Source organism: Amblyomma mixtum, chromosome 6, assembly GCF_055824585.1.
Source record: "Amblyomma mixtum isolate Tamu chromosome 6, ASM5582458v1, whole genome shotgun sequence".
NCBI classification, from domain to species: Eukaryota; Metazoa; Arthropoda; class Arachnida; order Ixodida; family Ixodidae; genus Amblyomma; species Amblyomma mixtum.
In genome coordinates, this window is record NC_143017.1 from 125578437 (window position 1) to 125601658 (window position 23222).

The 23222-nt window shown below is 48.6% G+C and overlaps 1 protein-coding gene across 1 annotated transcript; it reads right to left on the reverse strand.

Annotated features, from left to right (window-relative positions):
• Positions 1-351: 351 nt before the first annotated feature.
• On the reverse strand, positions 352-21493 carry LOC149340290 (endothelin-converting enzyme 1-like). Its single transcript, XM_089550712.1, has 9 exons — positions 21219-21493; positions 20859-21057; positions 17489-18207; positions 9554-9921; positions 7081-7447; positions 5966-6247; positions 4569-4828; positions 2613-2913; positions 352-1092 (listed from the first exon to the last, which is right to left on the reverse strand). Exons 2-9 carry the CDS (start codon positions 20932-20934, stop codon positions 694-696), a joined length of 2772 nt encoding a protein of 923 aa, XP_089406838.1. The 5' UTR covers positions 20935-21057; positions 21219-21493; the 3' UTR covers positions 352-693.
• Positions 21494-23222: the final 1729 nt, after the last annotated feature.

A 23222-nucleotide genomic window follows, 5' to 3' on the forward strand; every position in this document is an offset into this window, starting at 1 on the left:
CTAAATTGTTTACTCTGCGCGAGCCTCATACAAGGAAAAACAAACTGACACCCAGTTGGTGACATGTGAATGTTGTAGCTGACATCTTGCTGATGATCACAGCATTGGCTTGTGCTGCAAGGATGAAAACGCTTTACTAATGACTGCGTAACCATCGGCAGACCAGCCATGCGCATTTACGACTTATATCAAGTCCAGAGCCTTTTGCTCGCTTTGTTAATAATGACGTCACATTTCAAACAGCCGTTGGGTGTCAGTGAGCCGAAGTCGGGCATAGTCTACGTGTTCATTTCAATGCTGCTGTAGCACTGTCGTCAGTTTCATTCATGAAGAACCAATATATCGGCATGAACCTCTACTGTGAAAGCTGAATATTGAGGAGCATATATGTGTACCACAAATAAGGAAAAATGTCACGCTTTTTTGGAAAGAAGCCTGCTACAATATATGCACGTCATTACGTGCCACATTTCACATGCAAGGTCTCTGAATGCCGTATGCATATGTTGTATGCATCACAGTCCAAGCAAAAATATATTGCGCACTGTGTCTCACTAATAAGGTTCGATGTTTGAACAGCGAAATTTCGCATATTTGACAGAAGAACTTTTTAGCGAAGTCAAGCTCTGATATGTGGCCGCGAACAGCAGCAGGCCCGCCATTGCGTATGCGTAGCACTTCGTCACGCTTCGCTCAGAAGAGCTTGCATTGGCGAAGCGGGTTCATAGGTGTGCCCGGTGCACAGTTGAAGGCTTGGGCGAATTCTGGCACGTGCCGCAGTGCTGCGTCGCAGACCGACTCGCTGACGGGGTAGTAGCTGCCCGTGCACTTGGTGTAGCAGCTCGCGATGAACAGGAGCTGCTCGCCCGTCAGGCGCTCCAGGACGTCCAGGCGCCGGTTGTCGCTGGTGTTGCGGTACGCGTCGACCAGGGAGCCCAGCGAGGCGACCTCAGCGACGAAAGAGACCTCGTCGCCCCGATCGGCGCCCAACGAATCGTTCGTTAGGCACGACCGGAACTCGTCGAAGGAAGCGCTTTTGGCGCCCGAACTCAGGTACGAGCTGTAGAACCTCTCTCCCGCTGCCAGAGCCACCTAGGCGCAAAGGAGCGAACAGTTTCAACTGTGAGTCGGACATCCTTCAAGATTGCATGTGGCTATTACGTGCGTTATAAAGATAAGTATCGTCTTCTGGACAAGTGGGCAAGTCTTCTGGACAAAGCTGGACAAGTGCACAAAACAAAGGCTAAAGATTTCATTGCTGTGCCATTGCCCAGTTTTGCTGTGCGCAACAGAATGTGAAGGATGGTGTTAGGTTTCAGATCGGTTCAAATGCGCCTGTGGAGTACAGATCCTGACACCTACGCCTTAAATGCATATATATGCATCAACTCAGAGGCAGGAACTAAAATGCCACGCTCAAGGTCGGGCTTCCGCTGTGCTCGTTGTAAATGAGCTTGCTGCTGCTTAACTCCGATGGGATCAGCGGTGCACCTGCGCGGCGCACTAAAAAAAAGTCCCCATATACAAGACTGATCCCAGTAAAAAAAAACCATTGGAACCAATTGGATTTCCAACTGGTTTCAAATGGTTCCAATTGGACTAGCTGAGCTTCCAACTGGTTCCAATTGGAATGGTGTTCCAATTGGATGGTCCATTTAGACTACAATTGGACCATGGTCCAATTGGACCATTTGGGTTTCCAATTGGTGGGCCCAATTGGTCTTACCCATTACATCCAATTGGACCGCCCAACTGCACCCAATTTTTCCAATGAATGTTTGCATTTTTGACAAACAAAGTAGAACCAATATGGTTTCTATAATAAGAGCTATCAGCAGCTTAACCTACTGAATTGTACTCATCATCTGCACCACCACTGCAGCTGAAATTAAATTAAATAACTGCGCTCAATGGGCAAGCGCCACTGGCCCCAGCATGAGAGCCTCACAAATGGAGTATATAAGTTGGAGCAGAAGTATGTTCTCTGGATGTACATATTGAGCTAATATATGCTACTAGTGCCTGAATGTTGCTTGGGTGTGATGTATTTGTGCCTGTTGACTTTGATTTCCATAAAAACGTGTTAATCTGAATTCCGTAGAGCAATGTTGATTGGCACTAGGCACGACATCTCCCTGCAGTCCTCATAAATGAGTTTTCCTTTTGCTTATTATAATATGTTCAGTTGTAGAAATATTTATCCAAGATTCTAGAGCATATTATTCACAAACATTTAGCTACCTCTCTCAATGGACATAACATATTTTGTGAATATTTTCTGGGTGAAATAACTGCCTGGCCTAATGGGTCCAGTTGGCTAGTCCAGTTGGGTCCAATTGGTCGGGTGTCCAAAAACACCACTGGAACCAATTGGTTCCAATTGGGAAATCCAATTGGAACCAATGGGAATGTCCACTTGGTTCCATTTGGAATGTCCAATTGGTTCCACTGTTTGTTTTTTTTTCACTGGTTGTCACCCTTGCGTCTGTCTTCTGTATTCCTGCCAACGTCTTCAGCTGATATAATCGGAGTTGCACTGCAGTTCCATGCAATCTGTTCACACTAAAATGGGAGGAAAAGCTGCTGTCAAATATGCTAAAGGACCCAGAGACCTTTGATCCAAAGCCCCCGTAGTTGATGGCCGCCAGGGCATCCGCGTCGTAGTACGGAAAAGAGAAGGCGTAGGGCAGCAGGATAAAGTCCTTGCGGTACTCGACGTCTGCGCTGAAGGCCAGGGCCTCGATGGCCGTGACGGCTACCTTGATGTCGACGTTGCGGAAGCCAGTGCGCGACAGCCACGCGTTGCGCCAGTTCTGCAGGAACGAGTCGCCCATCTCGCCCACGATGACGTCGAACTTGGTCTTGGGATTCGGCTCGAAGATGCTAAAAGCCATCCAGTTTGAGTCCCACAGCCTGCAGGAGAGGGGACGTGAACCACAGCATTAATATGGGAGCGGCCAAAGATCACAGCAACTCGAACTTAGCATCACAAGACCTATGTCCTGTGAAAGCCATAAGATTAACAATCCCGCGCATAATTTTAGGGCAAAGACCCAGAGAAGGAAATAAAGTTATGATGTAATGCAGCACGAAAAAAAATCTCCATTGAGGAGAGCGTTTAGAGCTATAGGTTTTCATGGTCCCTTGCCTCGACAATTTTTCTATTTTTTTTTAATGCAGTGTATCGTGACCTGCGAGGTCTACAAGACCTGAGATTGTTTTTCGTCCAGCCGTGTTGCTTTTCACCGTTTTCAGCAACCGCTTAATTTTAAGTGTAAGCAGATTTAAACAAATTCAAGTATCCGCTTAATAATGCCGCTCGGTGCCGTGATACGGCCACTGCTTTCTTTTTTTGTTAGCTGTCGACGGTATTCTACACGAAAGGTCTCATAGAGCAGCCCAACGGCACTCACCGATATGCTCGCAGTATGTTTCATCAGACCATCGTGACTGGGATATAGCTCTCCCATATTCTCTACAACCCCAATAGCCTCACAGGCCTCACAGCAGGACAACTATGACCGTCTCCACCGCAGGGCCACATTCTTCCTTGAATCTCTCGTTTTTGCCTCTGTCGCCATCTAACCGCTTTATACTCTCCAAAAAAGTTATCTCCCATTAAGCTGACCCGTACCGTGCGCTGCGCCAGGTCACCGCGGGGACCTATACGAGATCACTCTGACCTTCCCAGAGACCACCTCCCGCCCAGCCCAATGTGCATAGTACACGCCTCGCGCATGAAGCGCTACCACTCGCCGTGCCTTGAAACGCCCTAATCTACACCGAGACGGCGTTTTTGCGACCGAGAGGCCGTGTAACGGATAGTGTGATAGGAGACGTCGCGAACGAAGTGTCTGGTTAGGCACGTGCTCTGTTCCCCATGGGAATTAATGGTTTTCTTGTGCGTCTTGTTTTGACGCGCTCCCTGCCTCGTGACAGTATCATGAACATTTTCCTGGTATACATGTGTTACTGATCAAAATGTGCTCCATGAAGCAGTGTCTGTTTTCTCTGGTTAAACCGAGTAGACGTGCTAAAGCATATATGTTTTCATGGAGGGGACACTTGAGTTCCCCTTAGGAGTATGACGCGACAGCGATAGTGTGTTGATGCTCACGTAGGCAGAATTCGTCATTGTCTTCTTAGCATTCATGGACCGCTTAGAGTCCTCATATCATTCCTGGCGAAGTGGTGCCGCAGTTAGGCTTTGCTCCGCTGCCCTGCGATGGCAGGTGCTGCCGCCGGTGGGGCTTTTTGCGACCCAGGTTGCCTATCCCGAGAAATATCTCAAGGTCACGTGGCCTCCTCCCATTGGCACAAGAGCGCAAGGCAAGGCAATAAATAGCCTTGCTCGTGGTTGGTACTGGAGTAGTGCTCCACACTAATATTTCACTATAGCTCTCTTTTCATTTCCCCCACATCACATTGTTAGCTTCACAGGGATGCCAATGATAATAGTGCCAGCTGCCAGGAAAAGGACTTCCCTGACTCGGCAGATAGCCTCATATCGCTTCAGACTATTGTGCCGAAGTGCATGAGTTCGAATGGACTGTCTGCGTGATGCTCACCGAAACACGCCGACGGTGTCATTGTAGTCGGCCCAGGTGGACAGGCGTCTCATGAAGGCAGCGCGCACCGCTAGAGTGAGGGACTCGGCGCTGGAGCGTGTCGATTTGGGCAGCACCTCGTGTGCATAGCTAGTCAGCAGCGGCTTGCCAGCGCCGATGTAGGCGCGGCTTAGGCAGAAAGCGTTGTGGTAGATCGTCGCCCGCTGCTTGTGGCCGTAGAAGTTCTCAATCAGGTCGGCGTTCGCGAACAGCGCTGCTACCTGCACATGCGTCGTATTGGGAAACCGACCTGTAGTCGGCCGCAGTCGAACACCTTGCATGTCTTGTTAGTTTTAGCAGAAAGTTAAATTGGGGTTCTTTGAAATGTGAGCATTAAAAGGTGCGACATTGTTCGGCTTCCTACCAGTTCGTTCATGCAGTCTGACGCTGATAACCTTGTGCCCAGCATCAGGAATTCGAAAAGCTGATGCCTAGGCAAAGAGACTTTAGAATCACACAATTCCACTTGGTTGTTGTTGATAGCGATGGTTAATTTTAATGCCTGAAGGGCATCTTTGGCCAGAGAGAGCCATGACACATAGGTGTTTTTGACTCCACAAGGTGGGGTTAAATACCTAGAGAAGCCATTGGGTACTATGGCACCATTGGAGATCGAATCCCGCACTTCCCGCATATCAAATTCCGCCCAGTACTGTTTATTTCCGCCTTTCGCCAGTGAAAAACGTTCAGCCACCGTCGCTGACCCCACTCAGCCCACTCGGCCCGTTGATAAGAATGAAATGGACACAGAGAAAAAATAACTGCGTTAGACTGGCCATGTATATTACGGTGGTAAATGCGATTAGTTATACTTCACTTCCTTGTTGCGTACTAACGCGACACTACAAATCCCTAGCTGGAAGGCGACTGGTGGAATAAACGATAGGCGAACATTTTTCTAGACGAACGCGCACTACCAACAGTCGAGCGTTGCAGCTTCGTTTTCTTCTTTCCAGCCTCATGCTTTCTTACTGATGATATCCGTCGGATATACTTCTGTGCATTTAACTGGAAGCACAGAAAAATAGCGGGCATTCCATCGGACCTCGCTGCTGGCTGAATTTCCCGGGGATATGCAGCTAACAGCGTGCATTCAGGCAGGACGACTCAGTAGCAAGCTGGCTGTGACAGTTGTAGTTAGCTTCGCCTATAGATCACCGGTTCGTCCTTCAACATTAATTCACATGCCGAATACATTAACCTCATTAAGAGGCGCAGGTGCGTAAACAAGTTAGGATGAGTGAAGCTTGCCTCTCATGCATTTGTAAACCGAAAGGTCAGTCCAATAACAAAAGGTCCTTCCGTCACTGCTGCGACCAGGAGACATAATCGCGTCGCACATCACGCTGGCCGCTTACCTGAACCGTGCACCAAGACACGTAGGCGTACATTTCCTGCTCGCCGTGGAGCGCCCACAGGCCGATGAAAGTGGCGAAGAACGGCAGGTGCCACGCGTGGAAGCTAAGACGCTGCTGCACCTTGACGCCCTCGTTCTCGAGCGCATCCCTCCAGCGGCGCATGGACAGATTGGCCGCAGCGTTGTACACCACCTCTGCTGGCACTGTGGAAAGCCGGGGCGCCGTCGTGTGCAATTCGGCCAGTAGCGGTTCGAGCATCTTGCTCTCCAGCACCAGCGTGTCCTGCGCGATCAGAGCCCACAGTTGCACGGTACTGCAACGACGCATTGCAGGGGGCATTCAGACATGCCTCGAGCCTTGAAGCTGTCCCAAAGAATATGGCTGCGGTCGCCTCGCCAAACGACGATTCCTGTGTGTGCGCGCTGCATCTTAATGGGGACACTCTATGGTATACTTCCGTAGTCACATTTTTGTAGCTATATTTGTACGAGGGACTTTCTCCGGGGCAAAGGGCGTCGCGTTTGGTGTTGTATGTCGTAGTAAAACACTCCGTGAGCACCTGACTCACGCCTTCACCCCTCCTTTCACGAGAATCTTCTTCCGTATGTTTACTTTTTAATTCGGAGACTTCCTTGTGGCATAAAAAAAGGCTGTCGAAAAGCTATAATAGGTCGTGGTGCCTATCCTCTTCAGAAAACCCTAGCAGGCTCCGGCTCTTATGTTTCATTATTGCGTTAGCCTTAGACCACCCTTTATCGCAAAAAGTTTCCGGCGTCGGCATCAGTGGACAGGAGGCGAAGTGGAGAGAGGAAAATGTCCTCTCCACTTTCCTAGAAGAGGAGCACAAGGAAAAGTAGAAAAAAAGAGGGTGGGAGGTGACGTGTGGCGAGAGTGACACCGACGTCGCCAATCAGCGTATGAATAGGGAGAGCAGAGCGGAATACGGCATGCCAGCCAGTGATTGATGGACTGGATGGCTCCATCTGCTTGCATGGTCTGAACCCTTCAGCGGCAGTGGCTCCTCCGTCCGAGGGGTACATAATGTTAAGGCATACTTTGCTGCATGAATCGCATTAATCGTCCATGTTTTTTTTTTTTTTTTTCACGCGGTGTACCTCGAAGGTGACCAAGTTGGCGTCTCCCGCCACTCCGCTTTCGTCCGTGTCCCGAAACGAGTCCCGAAGCACGGTGAAGTAGTGGAGGCGCCGCGGCTCCGATCCCCTCTCGTGGTGCTTGCGCACGACGAAGTTGAAGGCCGAGTCGGTGAGCACGTACGCCTTGGTCTCGTTGTCTTGCTGCTCGTGGTCGACGCGGAACACAGCGCTCCAACCCAGGGCGTAGTCGCAGTGGAGCATCATGCGCACCAGGTCCCGTCGCTCGGTCGCACTGGGGCGGTGGGGCCACATCACTCCGGCCTCGCGTAGCGCGGCCTTTACCCCGGCGAACTCGCCTGTCCGACTCCTCAGCAAGGCAGTGCATGTCCTGCGTTGTGTACGCGTATTTTAGCCGAGGCGCCCATGCGCTGTGCGATGTCCGTGCATGTTAAAGATCCCTAATTTCTCTATTTCTACCACGGCACCTCTCTTCTTTCACTCCTACCATCCTCTTCCCCACGGCGCGCTTCAGGTGGCCGCTGAGAAGTGAGGCAGTTTCCTCATTTCATTTCCTCGAAAATCGATTTATTGAATTCCTATTTTAAATGCTAGAACAAAGAAGACGGGTCCCTTGTCTGTCCAGACGTGCACATAAAAGAGTCCAGTACTGACGCAGGTTTCGGCACAAGGTCGGCTTGGAAAGGTCTCAAGCGTGGTCAAAAAAATTTCGAATTTAGGGAGAAGTTACGTTGTGTATGGTTTCACGTCCCAGAGCCGCACATGGTTTAGACGCCGTGATTCAGGGCTTCGGATCAATTTCGACCAACCGGGGTTTTTTGACGTGCACTACAACGCACAGCACTCGAGTGTATTTTCATTTCGCTTCTATATAAATGCGGCGCCGGGGTCAGGATTCGATTCCACGACTTTGGGCTCAGCAGTCGAACGTCGTTAGCACTAAGACACCGCGGCGGTTAATTTTTTTGGGATAAGTAAATGGGTTTTATGTCGTACCATTTACAACACGTTAGCGACTTGCCAGAGACAGCATAGTGTGCTTTAGCGTATGAAGCAGCCTTGTGCCTAATAGATGAGAGATGTCTGATATGGCGCAAGAAAAATAACTGACAAAGTGGGCGCTATGTTTGAGTAATTACTGCACGTTCTGTTAATGATGTCACTCTATGGATTCTCATGTGATCAGTGCGATGCGATGCTCGTCACTGTGATATGTCACGGAGTTCTGTACATGCTGACTTATCTTTTACTCAATGTTTTAACGCGTATACGTCGCTAAAGCGTATTTAATCTCAGAGTTTCCAAGTTGTTTCTTAGAGCAATTCACAGGCCAGCTGCTGCAGTTTATGCAGGAGCCAATTTACCCGGGTATTGCTTTGATATGCTGCGAATTAAAACTAGAGTCGTGCATCGTTTGTCATATACGTTTATTTACTAATATCAACAGTCAGTGCTGGCGCTAATGGTGGTAGTTCTGAAGAAACTCCGGGGAACACTTCTGTTCGGTGTTCAATTTCGCGGAGGGGAGAGGAGTAGCAGTAACACTTGGCACGGTGGTCACAGCGGAATTTCCTCAAGGTCTATGACATAGTCCATCACATATTCCTGTGGTCGCCTGGGAACCATCGAAGCTGCGTTCACGTAAGGATTTATCTGCAAGAAAATTTGACATACAACAAGTGCCTTCGCGTCTGTCCGTGTATGAAAAATTGGCGCGAAAACGTTTAAGAACGCGGCATTGGTCTTTGGGGTGCTGAAAGGATCAGTGGATAGTTTCGTAGCAACGAGCCCTCGTGCGATTGTTTTGAGCATTGGGAGTCCAAGGCTCATGCATGTAAAGACTGTGCTGCATATTTCTTCTCACTGCTTCTAACTTGGTTAAAACCTCAGGGGTTACCTTTCTGTGCGTGAAGCAAAATATCAGCGAAATTTCCCACCTCTCCCTTTTTGATAGTGACATTTCGAAAACTTCATAGCTTTGGAAAGCTGCCACCTGTTTCAAAGGTGGGAATAATAGTCTGCTAACAACATGAATTGATCCGTATTATATATTTAAAGAAATCTGCTAGTTGCGGTTTGGACCCGCCCGAGGCCATGAATGACCAATTCCGCATGGGAGCCCTCCACTACGGCATCTCTTTCTTGCTTTCTTCTCTCACTCCCTCTTTTATCCCTTCCCTCACGGCACGGTTCGGCTGTCCAAAAATGTCATGAGAGAGTTGCTGAGTCATTTCCTTTCCTCAAAACCAATTTTCCATTTCAGTTCCGCATATGTGGGCATTAACCCATTCACGCTATCGCACCATAACCTCAAGGCGGAGCCTAAGTATACGATTTCACCGATCTTTATCTGAAGCCTGACCTTGAAAACCGAGTCCCGAACCGAAACCGAAGTGAAAACCGAAGTGCTAGCGCACCTGACTTGCATTTGGCCTAACCACGTTAAATCTTCCGTCATTTTTTTTTCTCCACCCACCTGAACAACATGGCTGCCCTCTGGAGCACATCCTGCCCCGAGCGGGGCACGTCGATGGTGTGCACGATGCGCGTTATTCGCTCGGTGGCAGCGCTGAACGTCTTCTCGTGGACGCCGAACATGTGCCGCTTCCGCCAGCCGTCGCACACGAAGTGCGTGAAGCTGTGGCACGGGTCCACCGAGCGGTTGAGCGAGGCGAGCAGGTGCTGTGCGTACTCGCGGCACGCGTGGCTCGTGCACGCAGCCGTCGGGTGCTTATTGTGCCGGTCCAGGTAGGCGACCAGAATCCAGAAGAGCACGGCCACCACCGCCGTCACGCACATCGCGGACGCCAGGAAGTTGCACAGGGGAACCAGCGGGTGCTGCGGCTGAGAAAGAGCATGGCACGTAAGCGGTGATTCCCGACGTATACTGTCAACGGGAACCGCAGATATGCTTCGGGAAGGCACATTTATCTCGGCTCTGTGGACAATTGTTTTCGCTTGCACGAATATGCGCTAAACTGCTGAAAGTGAAGTGCACTTGTGTTTCGCAGCAAAATCACTTCTGAAGTCTGGTTCAATCAGTCGAAGCCTTACAAAACCTGCAGCAAGTTGGAACGAGGAATATAATGCACGTTGATTAAGGGGGCACTGAAGACAGCTCCGTCCAGTTTTTGTTCGCAGTAAAAATTGGTTTGGTTTATATTAGGGTTCAACGTCCCAAAGCGACACAGGCTATGAGGAACGCCGTAGTGAAGGGCTCCGGAAATTTCGACCACCTGAGGTTCTTTAACGTGCACTGACATCGCACATTACACGGGCCTCTAGAATTCCGCCTCCATCGAAATTCAACCGCCGCGGAGCAGTAAAAATTGATTCTCGGCCTCTTTCCGGCATGTTGACCTTTCTCCTGCATCAACCGTCATTTATTGGCGAAAAAGTTGGATGTAAAATGTTCCCGCCAGTCGATTCAAACTAGTGACGTCCTTACCGAAAAGGGCAGGTTGTCACCGTTTTGAAGTGAGTCGCGGTGTAATAATGCAGCGTAGCGTCTCGGATCCGCGCACAAAAATTGGTGTTGACGCACGCATTTTACTTGCTAAATTGGCCGGTGATGGCGACACCGGTATTTCGACTCGCGATGCCGTCGACCTGACCCGAAGAAAAATATGTAGCTAACAATTCTTTGAGACTCAATGAGAAGACTCCTCGTTTCTGAGATTGGTCGCCTTGATGGCGATTATCTTCCAAGGGCAAAGTGGACACTGCACGCAGACACTCAATCATTTTGTGATCAGCTCCAAACAATATATCGCAATAGTTCACGACAAGAAGGAGTTAAGGATGATTACGGCGGCGTAGGCTCCACAGTGCCTGTTTGCGGAATTATCGGACGCACATACGCTTCTACTTGGACCTGAGCAACCACCTCATTACGACGGACGCGTTTTTCGCATGGGAACAAACCTTGTCGAAATTCAAAAAGTTTGTCACGTAATGGTAGTTCCTGACTGTCCGTCGGCTTTGCTACAACTAATGTACATCCTAAAACTCTTGCACCGTCTGTCATGATTGGCCAGCTCAGGTACACTATTCAGTAGAGGAGCAGCATTACAAGTAAAATTACCTTTGTGAATCTGGCCTCTAGAACACAAGGGCAACAACTTGGGCTGTCTGTCCGAGCGCGTGATGCGGAGCTGTGTCAAAAAGTCCCCAAGACACAGTGTGCTTTTGAGTCTTGCAAAGGGGACATTTACAACCTTCCCGAACCTTAAAAATCACAACAGGGGATAGAAGAAGTATAAATTTTCATCGCTGAAAACTTCTATAGCTTCATAGCAGTCTTAAATGCCGGAATATACTATTAAAAAGCGGGCCTTATGACCTGGAAACCTGGCGCGTGCACCCTGTGTATCTATTCAAGCAGCTTGCTGCAAAACACGCCAACCTAGCTGACCTCAGCGTGTCCTCTAGACCATGTTTGTGCTTTGGCATTTTTTGTAACTTGTAACGTGTAACCTGCAACGCAGCATGCATATTTAGGAGGCGTCTGCAGCATGCAGACGTTGGTGAGTGGCGACACCACGGGGTTAACCCGAGCATCCGCAGGGACATCCCCGCAGGGGGATGATGGTGAACAATGCGTCACCACGGACCCGAGCATCCGCGCTTAGCCGTGCGTGGCATCGCCGTGTCCGGGGAAAAGGGGATCCTGGTGGTTGAGCCGATGCCGAGCGTTTGGACCCTTAAGGCCCCTCGGCGGAGGCAACACACCACTTTGGCCCCAGCTTCCTGTAGACGGCACCTCCGGCCTGACCCGACCGGGGGAAATCGGCAGTCGCCTTTTCCTGTTCTCCTCTCCATCTTTCACTTTCCTATCTCCTTTCTTACAACTCTCCTGTATCCTCCTCCCTTCTTGGTTTTTTCCTCTTTTTCCTGGCGGCGAGGGTTAACCGTGTGTGACCAACTACCCTGTGTTGAGTCATATTAGGTTATAGTTAAGGTGTACAGCTGGCGTGGGCAGGACTTTCTTTCAAGTTCCTGTCGCGTCCCCTTGTTGGACTCCATGGTGGGTGGCTGGCACCATGACCGAAAAACTACATTTTTTTATGGCTCCCCCCCTTTCAAAACTTGATCGCTCTCTCAAGAGAGGGCGGACCGAAGCATCAGACTTTTTCATGAAAAAGAAACCAACTTTCACAAAGTATCACGTAATACACAGCAACTGTGAAGAAAAACAAGCACGAATTATATCTCCATTTCTTGTCACTAAATGCTTAACAGATACCTTAGGGCCTGGCTACAAGGTATCCAAAATGTCCAGCGGCGACCTACTCCTCGAACTCCGTGAGAGCATCCAATGCTCGAAACTCTCAAACATTGCTTCCATAGGGGACATCTCTGTCTCCGTGACTCCCCACCGATCTCTTAACACAGTTAAAGGCGTTATCTCAGAGGCTGACTTCATCCACCTAACAGAAACCGAAATGCTTGAAGGACTTTCTGATCAAAATGTAATTGACGTGCACAGAATCAAAATCCGCAAAGACAACAAAGAAATAGACACCAAACACATGGTCCTCACGTTTAACACCAGCAGTTTGCCCGAAACAATCGATGTTGGATACCTGAAAATCACCGTCAGACACTACATACCCAATCCCCGCCGCTGTTTTAACTGTCAGAAGTTTGGCCATGGCTCGCAGAGCTGCCGCGGCCGCAAAACCTGCGCGAAATGCGCTTCGAAGGACCACCCTTCTGAGGAATGCGACGCAGCCCTACGCTGCGCGAATTGTGAAGGAGATCACGCTGCATACTCCAGGGCGTGTCCGTCCTGGAAAAAGGAAAAAGAAATCATCACCATTAAGACCAAAGAAAACATTTCATTCAAAGAAGCGAGGAGGCGTTTTGCGCTTACCAACACATTCTCCTTCACAGCGAAACCTAACTTCGCTGATGTGGTGCGCGGGGGCGTAGCACCACACAGCGCTCCGGCACCTGCCGCGGCCACTTCCACCGCGCCTGTGGCAGTGCCATCCACGCCCCAGGCAGAGACAGCGAAAGCTGCTCTGCCAACTACAAGCCAGGGAGTGCCGGCCCACAAGTCAGCATCCCGCAGGACTTCCCCCCGTCGGGGGAGGCCTGACACCCACACACCCGCGGCTTCTTCGCGGTCGTCCAGCACCTCTTCCGAGGTGATGGACCAAACTCCCAGCCCGCCTGCTCTACAGCGGCGGAACAGCTCTCTTGAGCGAAAAAAAGGCAGGGCTACCATAACGGCCCCAGAACATAAGTAAACCTCTCGTTGCTCCTACCCCAAAACATAAATATAGCTTTTCTAGTTCAGTGGAACTGTAGAGGAATATTGAGAAATTACGATGACATAAAAAACATTTTAGGGTCAATGTCACCCGTAGCCTTATGTCTCCAGGAAACCAATCTAGGTCCACAACATATGAACATCCTGAAGCATTATAAAACTTTTAGACGAGATCGTGAACAGGCAAATAGACTCTCTGGAGGCGTCGCGATTGTCGTGCAAAGCGGCGTCCCTGCTCGAGAAATCGCACTCAAAACGAAGCTTGAAGCTGTTGCGGTCAGTGTCGTCAGCCATAAAACAATTTCTCTCTGTTCTGTATATATTCCTCCACATTCTACATTAACACTCCACGATTTACAAGAACTTATCAATGAACTTCCAGAACCATATCTAGTAGTTGGGGACTTTAACGCTCACTCCCCTTTTTGGGGAAGCGAGCACTGTGACTCTAGGGGTCAAATAATCGAAGATTTTATCCTCACAAACAATGTATGTCTTTTAAATACAGGAAAAGCCACCTACTGCTCCCCTGCCTCGGGGAAAATAACCTTTTTAGATTTGTCTTTTAGCTCACCTTCTGTTTTTAATGATTTTAAATGGGATGTCATTGACAACCCATATGGCAGTGACCACCTCCCTATACTAATCACTTTAACATCCCCACCGGAAATAATCCCGACAAGGCCACGGCGCTGGAAGCTTCACCTCGCCGACTGGTCACTTTTTAGAGCAAAGGCAAATTTAGAAAATATACTTTTAGATAATCTCTCCATCGACCAGATAAATGAAAGGTTCACTAATTGTATCATAACTGCCGCACTCACAGCTATTCCACAATCGTCAGGAGTGGTGCAACGAAAACATAAAATATGGTGGACAAAAGAGTGCAGGGATGCAAAAAAACTACAAAACAGAGCTTGGGGTAAATTTCGCCGGTATCCTACACATGAAAATCTCGTTAATTTTAAGAAGGCAAGAGCCAAAGCTCGGTACGTCCGTCGGGGTGCCGAGAAAGCATCATGGCAGAGTTATGTTTCATCCATTAACAGTCAGATGACATCTAAAAAAATGTGGGAGCAGGTTCGCAAATTAAATGGAAACTTTTCACCCTTCACAATTCCTTTTTTAACAACACCCGGCACACAAACAAGCATAGAAGAACAGGCAGACATACTAGGGGAACATTTCGCTGCAGTTTCAAGTTCATCTCACTATACACAGTCTTTTTTAAAATACAAAAACACAGCTGAAAAACAGAGGCTCCCAACAAGTGGAGGCACAAATGAAAAATACAATTGTCTAATTACCCTCCAAGAAATCAATAAAGTACTATCTGCCGGCAAAAAAACTGCTCCAGGACCCGACGAAATACACTATGAAATGCTTGCGCATCTTTCCGAGCCAGCCGTGGACGCACTTTTAAGATTCTTTAACACAATATTCATGTCTGGGAAAATACCGGAAGCCTGGAAGAAAGCTATTATTGTACCGCTTCTTAAGCCTAGTAAACCCCCAACTTCTCCTAACAGTTATAGACCCATAGCCCTGACTAGTTGCCTTGCCAAATCCTTCGAGAGTGTCCTAAATATAAGACTAACCTTTGTTCTTCAATCTGCTGAACTTCTTGATATCCATCAGTGTGGATTTAAAAAAGGATGCTGCACTACAGACCACCTAGTCCGCCTTGAAAATACTGTCAGAGAAGCTTTTATACACAAGCAACACTGTCTTAGCGTCTTTTTTGATTTAGAAAAAGCATATGATACTACCTGGAGGTTCGGGATCCTCCAGGACTTAGCTGAGCTTGGCATCCGTGGCAGAATACTGAACTCAATTAAAGACTTTTTGACTAACCGTTCATTTAATGTTCGTCTAGGCTCAACCCTTTCAAGGGATTTTGTTCAGGAAAACGGAGTGCCTCAAGGGTGTATTTTAAGCACAACTCTTTTTATTGTAAAAATGAATTCTCTTAACAAAATTATACCAAGGTCCATAACATATTCAGTCTATGTCGACGATCTTCAGATAGCGTGCACATCTTCCAATATATCTACATGTGAAAGACAAGTACAACTTACAATCAACAAACTGGCAACATGGGCAGACAAGAATGGTTTCCAGTTCTCACCACAGAAAACAGTAGCCTTACTTTTTTCACTCAAACGAGGCTTGCACACAGATCCCACATTACACCTAAACCAAACCACACTGCCTTTAAAAAAGGAACACAAATTTCTAGGCATCACCTTCGATAAAAAGCTTACTTTCCTGCCTCACATAAACGTACTAAAGAAGAAAGCGTCGCTATCACTGAACATACTTAAAGTCCTTTCACGCAAACACTGGGGTTCTGATCGGGTATGCCTTCTACAGATTTATCGCTCTGTAGTACGTTCCGTTTTAGATTATGGCTGCATAGTGTATGGATCAGCAAGGCCGTCGTACTTGAAGCGACTGGACCCTGTGCACAATATGGGTTTGCGTCTTTCAACTGGTGCTTACAGGACATCACCCATAAAAAGCCTTTACGTAGAAACCAATGAACCACCACTTGCAGACAGACGAACAATGCTCACATGCTCATACATTTTAAAGATCCGTTCTCAGCCTAAACACATCTGTTACCCACTCGTTACAAAGTGTCCATCTCGAATAATATTTACCAACAAACCTCTAGCAATCAGACCACTTCTTCTCCGCTTTGAAGAGAAATGCCAAGAACTAGACATAATGAACATATTACCTAATACTGCCCGAAAACCTGATCCACTCCCGCCTTGGTACTGCCTACCATCTGTGTGCGACTTCACATTAACACAATTTCGGAAAAAACATACACCACATGAACAGATATTACAAGAATATTTAGCACTCAAGGAAAAATACAGAGAATACGAAGCATTTTATACCGATGGATCAAAATCGGCGCACTACGTGGGAAGTGCTGTAGTTCAGAATTCTTGGGAAAAAATAGTACGGCTACCTGAGTGTGCATCCATTTTCACCGCCGAGTGTTACGCAGTCTTACTGGCTGTAGAAAAAATAATGAATGAGAACATTCAGAACAGTATCATTTACACTGATTCTCTGAGCATACTAACCTCACTTCACCATAACAATGCAGTGATGCCACTAATCGGGGATATCATACATAACATAACCAGCGCCACAATACAGGGACAAGACATAAAATTTTGCTGGGTTCCCAGCCACATTGGAATCGCTGGCAATGAGAAAGCAGATGAATGTGCTGGAAAAGCTCGCAACAAAGAAATAAAGAAAGTTAACATTCCCTACAAAGATGGCATGAAGTTAGTACAGTTTAAGCTCAGAGATAAATGGCAGTCTGAATGGAATATTGAAGGTAATAATAAGCTCCACTTAGTAAAACCATTTATAGAAGAATGGAAGTCATGCTCCCACCAAGAACGTTTCATCGAAGTTATTTTATGCCGCCTCCGTATTGGACACACACATCTCACACACAACTTCCTACTTACAAAAGAAGACAAACCTGTTTGTGAAAAGTGCGGAGATGAACTAACAGTAAACCACATATTATTCTCATGTACAGAACTTGAATCACTAAGAAAAAAACATTTTACTACCTTTTACAAAGAACACATTCCTTTTCATCCAGCATTGATTTTAGGCAAAGATGCACTTGTCAGTATACCGTGTGTTTTTAGCTTTTTAAGGGAAGCCAGTATTCTTCATCAACTCTAATCTACTCACCCTGTGCTTCGCTACATACAATCATACACCTCAGCCACTTTCTCAATCACGAGAAGGAGGCTGAGGTCTTTATCTGAGCTGTTGGGAGCCTCGAAATCCTTGCCGAGCCAAGGATGTCTGCGGAGGTAACCCAACCTTCAAAAGTTTCTGCTATCAGACATTTTTTAAAATTCTTGTCTTTCTTCAGCTAGTTTGCAAAAATAACTTTTAGGCCCTTTACACCACCGTTTTTATCCACTTTGTTTTCAAACTCTGCTCAAACATATTTTTTTCATACCTTGTTCTTGGCGCATGATAGCCTTAGCTGCTTATGCGCCAATAAACCCAACACAACACAACACGCATGCATATTTACGCGGCTACATGGCACTATCGCCGACACAGAACTTGCGAGCATACCATGGTACTGTGCTCCGATAACCGACGTCTGGACATCGGTGTCTGGACGGCCATAGCTGCGGCGGCTACCGCGGGCGCTACCGGTATGCGACGTTCAGGCTCCATAGCGGATGAGTGCAAGTGCGAAGCCCTACGCGCAGCCTCTAGGGCGGCTGGCGTGAAAGCGGCCACGCTGCTCCGGCGCACGTGCGAGTCGTTTACGACTCCGGAACGAGCTGAAGAATCTAGTGTGGTCGGCAAGGAGCGGGAGCGTTGGGGCTGGTGCTGAGAAGCCTCGCTGGACACTCGCCGGACACCGTGGTGTAAGGACCGCTGGGGATCTTCGGACACATGGAGTTCACCATGGTAGGACGGCTGCTCAGGCACTCCTCGGCCACCGTGTTGGGAGGGCTGCTGAAGCTGATCGGATTCTCGCCGGACACCATGTCGCTCAGGAACTCTTCGGCCACCGTGGTGGGAGTGCTGTTGAAGCTGATTTGAATCTCTCCGGCCGCCATGTTGCTCAGACACTCTTCGGGAACCGTGGCGGGAGGAATGCTGAATCTTGTCTGATTCTCCCCGGGCAGCATGCTGCTCGGGCGCTCTTCGGGCACCGTGGTGGGAGGGCTGCTGAAGCTGATCGAAGTCTTGCTGGGCACCATGGTGCGGCGGCTGCTGCAGCTGATCGGATGGCAGGCGGACGCCATGGAGCTGCGGCTGGTGGCCGGGCACAGCGTTCCCTGTGGAGAAGAGAAAGGGCTGCGGCTGATAGCTCTTTGCTGGAGTGTCTGCACCGGTTGTGCGGGACCGTTGTAATGGCTCTCTGTATATAATCTACGGCTGCAGACTTTTTGTATAATTTTCTCTCACCGCAATCATCAGCAGCTAGATGACAGCTGCAGGACAAAGGCGTCTGGAAATAACTGTCAATCAGCCCTGCCCTGTGCCATCCGCAGCTCTATTCTTGCAAAATTCCCAGTTTTACATTTTTGAACCATTTGAAAATCCCCCCCCCCCACACACACACACGCGCGCGCACACACGCGCGCACGCACACACGCACACACACACGCGCGCGCACACACACACACACACACGCACACACACACACACACACACACACACACACACACACACACACACACACACACACACACACACACACACACACACACACACACACACACACACACACACACACACACACACACACACACACAGCCGCCGCGGTGGCTCAGTGGCTATGGTGCTCGGCTGCTGTCCCGAAAGACGCGGGTTCGATCCCGGCCGCGGCGGTTGAATTTCTTTGGAGGAGAAATTCGAGGCCCGTGTACTGTGCGATGTCAGTGCACGTTAAAGAACCCCAGGTGGTCGAAATTTCCGGAGCCCTCCACTACGGCGTCTCTCATAGCCTTAGTCGCTTTGGGACGTTAAACCCCATAAACCAAACCACACACACACACACACACACACACACACACACACACACACACACACACACACACACACACACACACACACACACACACACACACACACACACACACACACACACACACACTGGGTTCTAATTCGCGCATGAAGGAGGTCTGTGGAAGTTTATTAACAAATATTCGTGGAACCGTAGACAATGTACAGTCGCGGGTAAAAAAGATTAGCACACATGACGGAACACCAGAGCGCCTGAATGAAAACGCGTGACGCTGCGGATGGCGAAGAGGCTGATAACGAGATTGCCGGGCCGTTCCCATTCTACAGTATTAGGGGGGTTCAGCGGACTGTCACGGACCAGCAAAATTACTGGCTAAAAGCAGCGCTATCATCTATTGTTACCGCGAGTTCCTTTTGACAAACCATCGCGGACATAAAAAAAACAGTAACAAAAAGAGGCCATCTTTGCTCATGATAACCGAGCTAAAACAAATGCCGCAAGCACAGTCACGTAGGGTCGGCACTTCAACGCTCGGGCGGTGCACGCTGGATAGAGCTTAATTCATGCCCCCCCCCTCTACGCTGCAAACATGGAAACGGCCTGTTAGGCAGGTCTGCGTACCGCAGCGCCGCATGGTGAGATATATGAATTCTGATCACCAATTATCTGTGCTAATATTTTTTGCTCGCGACTGTACTTGCCTAAATCCATGTCCACAAGAAAAAATTCCGGGTGCGGATACGATAAAACGCGAGATTGGAGATGAGAAAATGCGGCATGATGAGGCAGTTTACTTTAGCCGTTGTATCTAGACATATTAAGTAGCTTTGTAGTGAGGTTTAAAAAATTTGTTGGCACGCACAACAGAAACACTGCTTGCTAAACACCTATCAAACTTCAAAATGTCTGCTAGACCTCGCACTGCGATGCCGATTTCAGCAACTGTACTTTATTCGTCAGACGGAATGATTTCCATTATGTTCTTGCTTAAAGACGGGGAATTCACAAAAAAGTGGTATGCCGTTGCTTTCCTTCGATATGCATTTTGATGCGAGGGCGCATCGCACTGAAAAGCAGGCGAAATGAACCGATTTCTCTAACTCAATGCTACATAAGATGTGAACATTCTAATGTATATCCTTATAATACGGCACGAATAAGCGGCTTCGTTGTGATCCTAGTTGTCTAGGAGGTTCGAAGAGGAGTGTTATTATAGAACTATCTATCTTGTACACTATAGAAACGTTACAACAGTCAAAACAGTTCTCAGGGCTGCTGCTTACGGGTGCAGAAAGTTCACACAACCATTTGCTTCGCGTAGGCAGAAAAATTGGTGAGAATTTAACGTGGTTAAACCTAGTAGACGTGCCAAAGCAGTTCATTCTTCAAGTGGATGAGAGATTTAAGCCCCGCTTTAAGGGTATGACGCGACAGCTTTAGTGGTTTAATGCCCATATATGCAGAACTGGTCATTCTGTACTCACAATTCATAGATCGCCACTACCAGTGCAGTGGCGCAGCGGTTAAGCGATGCGCCACTGCACAGGCAGGTGGCTGTTTCTGTCACAGCCACCGGTAGGGATTGCGCGACCCATGCTGCTCTTCCCGAGCAACCTCTCGACACCAATGACTAATTTAACTACCACCTGCCACAGCAGGTTGTGATGATGGTGCCACAAGGTCACGTGACCTAGGTGGCGCGATAGCCTTCTCCCATACAGCTGGCGCGACGCTCCTCCGAACTTACCCGAGGTTCCTCCCATTGCCTGCAGCTTACGCGACGCTGCTCCGAACTTACCCGGGTTTACCCGAGTAAGCTCGATTTAGTTCGGAGCACAAGACAAGAGAAGATGACAAGATTCTTGCTCAGGGTTGCTACGTATGGAGTGGTGCTTTCGCACTAAAACCTGTCGTAGAACATGCCAGCACATAGTGCGTGCTTTTCGAAAAAATCGAAACCTGCAGGTTGGGTCCGTTCATCGGCCGATGCTCGGGGATGTTCGGCCGATGGGTCGCTCTTGGCGGGGCCAGGCATTGCAGCCTCCTAGCAGCAATGGCACCCTCGCAATAGCGTGAGGACGCCGTCCTCGCCTCTGGTCGTGGCTACAGCTCGTGCTGATGTTGGTGGCAACAGTACGGCGAAGGCTTCGAGGTTCGCCTGCAGAGCAGTAATGCGGCTGCATGAATCTCTCTCGCTCGGAGGGATTACTTCTGCGTGCTGTCTCGCTCCAAGGCGGTTACCATACGCGGCTACGACTCGCGCTAGTGCATATAACTAGAGCAGTCGTAAGATCAGCAACTCGTCTCCGTAAGGCTTACCTCTCGGGTCGTTCAGAGCCCTGGAAGCCCCTCTGTCTCCAACCAAGGTCAGGCTGGACGCTGACAGTAGGTGCCTGGCTGCCTTGTGCAGTCTCCCCGCGGCCTTGTGCGCCCAGCGACTTGGCGAGTGCCCTGGCTTGAGCGAAAAACCGCTCGGCGTCGGTTTTGGATGAGCCGTATCAAAGAGCGTCGAGTTTTCTTCCTGCCAAGGAATGCCACAGCTGTGCGCTCTTTGCGTTTTTTTTCTTCTTTCTCACACGCGACGCGTGATCGCGTGTCACGAGCCATTCATCAATGTGTCCTTATTTATCATGGCGCTTGTCCAAATTCGGACAGATCGCAAACTTGTCAGCGCACTATTTTCTACGAATCTGCTCATCGAAAATGAATTAATGCATCAAAGGTCCGGATTTGGAAATTTCCGTTGAGGTACATGACATTTCATGAGGGCGGAGTTGCCGCATCCTGTCGCACTCATTGTATGGTTGGAAATAAAAAAAAAGTTTATTGATCCCTTTGGAACAAACCTAATTTCACCGAGGTGCTGCTAGGTGCTGCTAGAAATGATTGTTTTGAGGTTCCCCATCGGTATTTCATTAAAGAAAACATCAAAACTATTTGTGTGACCATTCCCATACAAAAATATGCTGTGGCCGCCTTAAGTGATTGGCCCAAAAGCTGTAGCCTTTCCGATGGCCGTCTTCAGCTGCAGCTTCACGTGGATATATTTTTCTGTACACAGATAAAGGCAGTCGTATGGTTCCGAAACTGTAGCATTAGAGGCATATATTTCTCAGTAGCCGGCAATAAGCACTTCTTTGGGCATGGAGAGATGGTCATAAAAGGCCATAGACAGACACAGAAATGACCTTTTTATACCTCCTGCAACTTCATTTTAGTACAGCATGCTTGCTCCATTTTTGTCTGGCTGTAGGAGGTCAGAGAGGCAGGTACTCACCACAGGTACTCACCTATGGGGCAGAAACGTGAAGGCTAACGGATAGGGTTCAGGTTAAGTTAGGGACAACGTTGCGAGCTACGAAAAGGTAAATGATAGGTTTTACATCAAGAGAGCAGAAGCGGGCGGAGTGGGTGAGGGAACAAACGCGGGTTTATGGCATCCTAGTCGAAATCAAGAGGAAGAAAAGGGCTTGGGCAGGAATGTAATCTCAAGGCAAGATAACCGCTGGTCCTTAAGGGTAACGTAGTGGATTCCCAGAGAAAGCAAACGTAGCAGGGGGCGGCAGAAAGTTAGGTGGGCGGATGAGATTAAGAAGTTTTCGGGGATACGGTGGCCGCAACTGGCAAAGGAGTGGGTTAATTAGAGAGACATGGGAGAGGCATTTGCCCTGCAGTGGGCGTAGCCAGGCTGATGATAATGATGATGAGTGGAGGACTCCAGAGTAATTTCGACAACCTGAGAATCTCTCACGCGCACTGACATCGCACAGCACACGGCCGCCTTTTGCGTTTCGCCTTCATCGAAACGCGGCCGCCGCGCTGCCGGGATCGAATCCAGGCACACGTCTGAATAGCCGAACAGGCTAACCACTGAGCAACTGTGGCGGCTATAGTGCTGGTCACTGAGCCACTTCCTGCATCAAACCCAGTGAGTGGGAAACCATTGCGATGATAGTGTCGAGCGACATGTTACGAGTTTCCCAGAAGCAGGATGCCAGTAGACGCAAGGAAACTACCTGTATTCGGTCGACGCTTGACTGCCGGGCTAACTTTTCCCCACCTGATGCAGTTGTGCACTTATTGTGCAGCCTTCCCCGATTCTCATTCTAGAGAATGAATTTAAAGAGACATTGAGAATAGCTTCATTCAATTTTTCTCCTTAGTATTTACGAAGTCAATTAATTGGCTCTTTCTAGCTATGTTGATGGTAGTCCGAGTCAACGACCCATTAATTGCGGAGAAAATTACATTACAAAATTTTGTTGCCGCTCTATTCGAACTAGTGCCACCCTATTCGAACTAGTGAGAGCAGAAAGTTTGGCT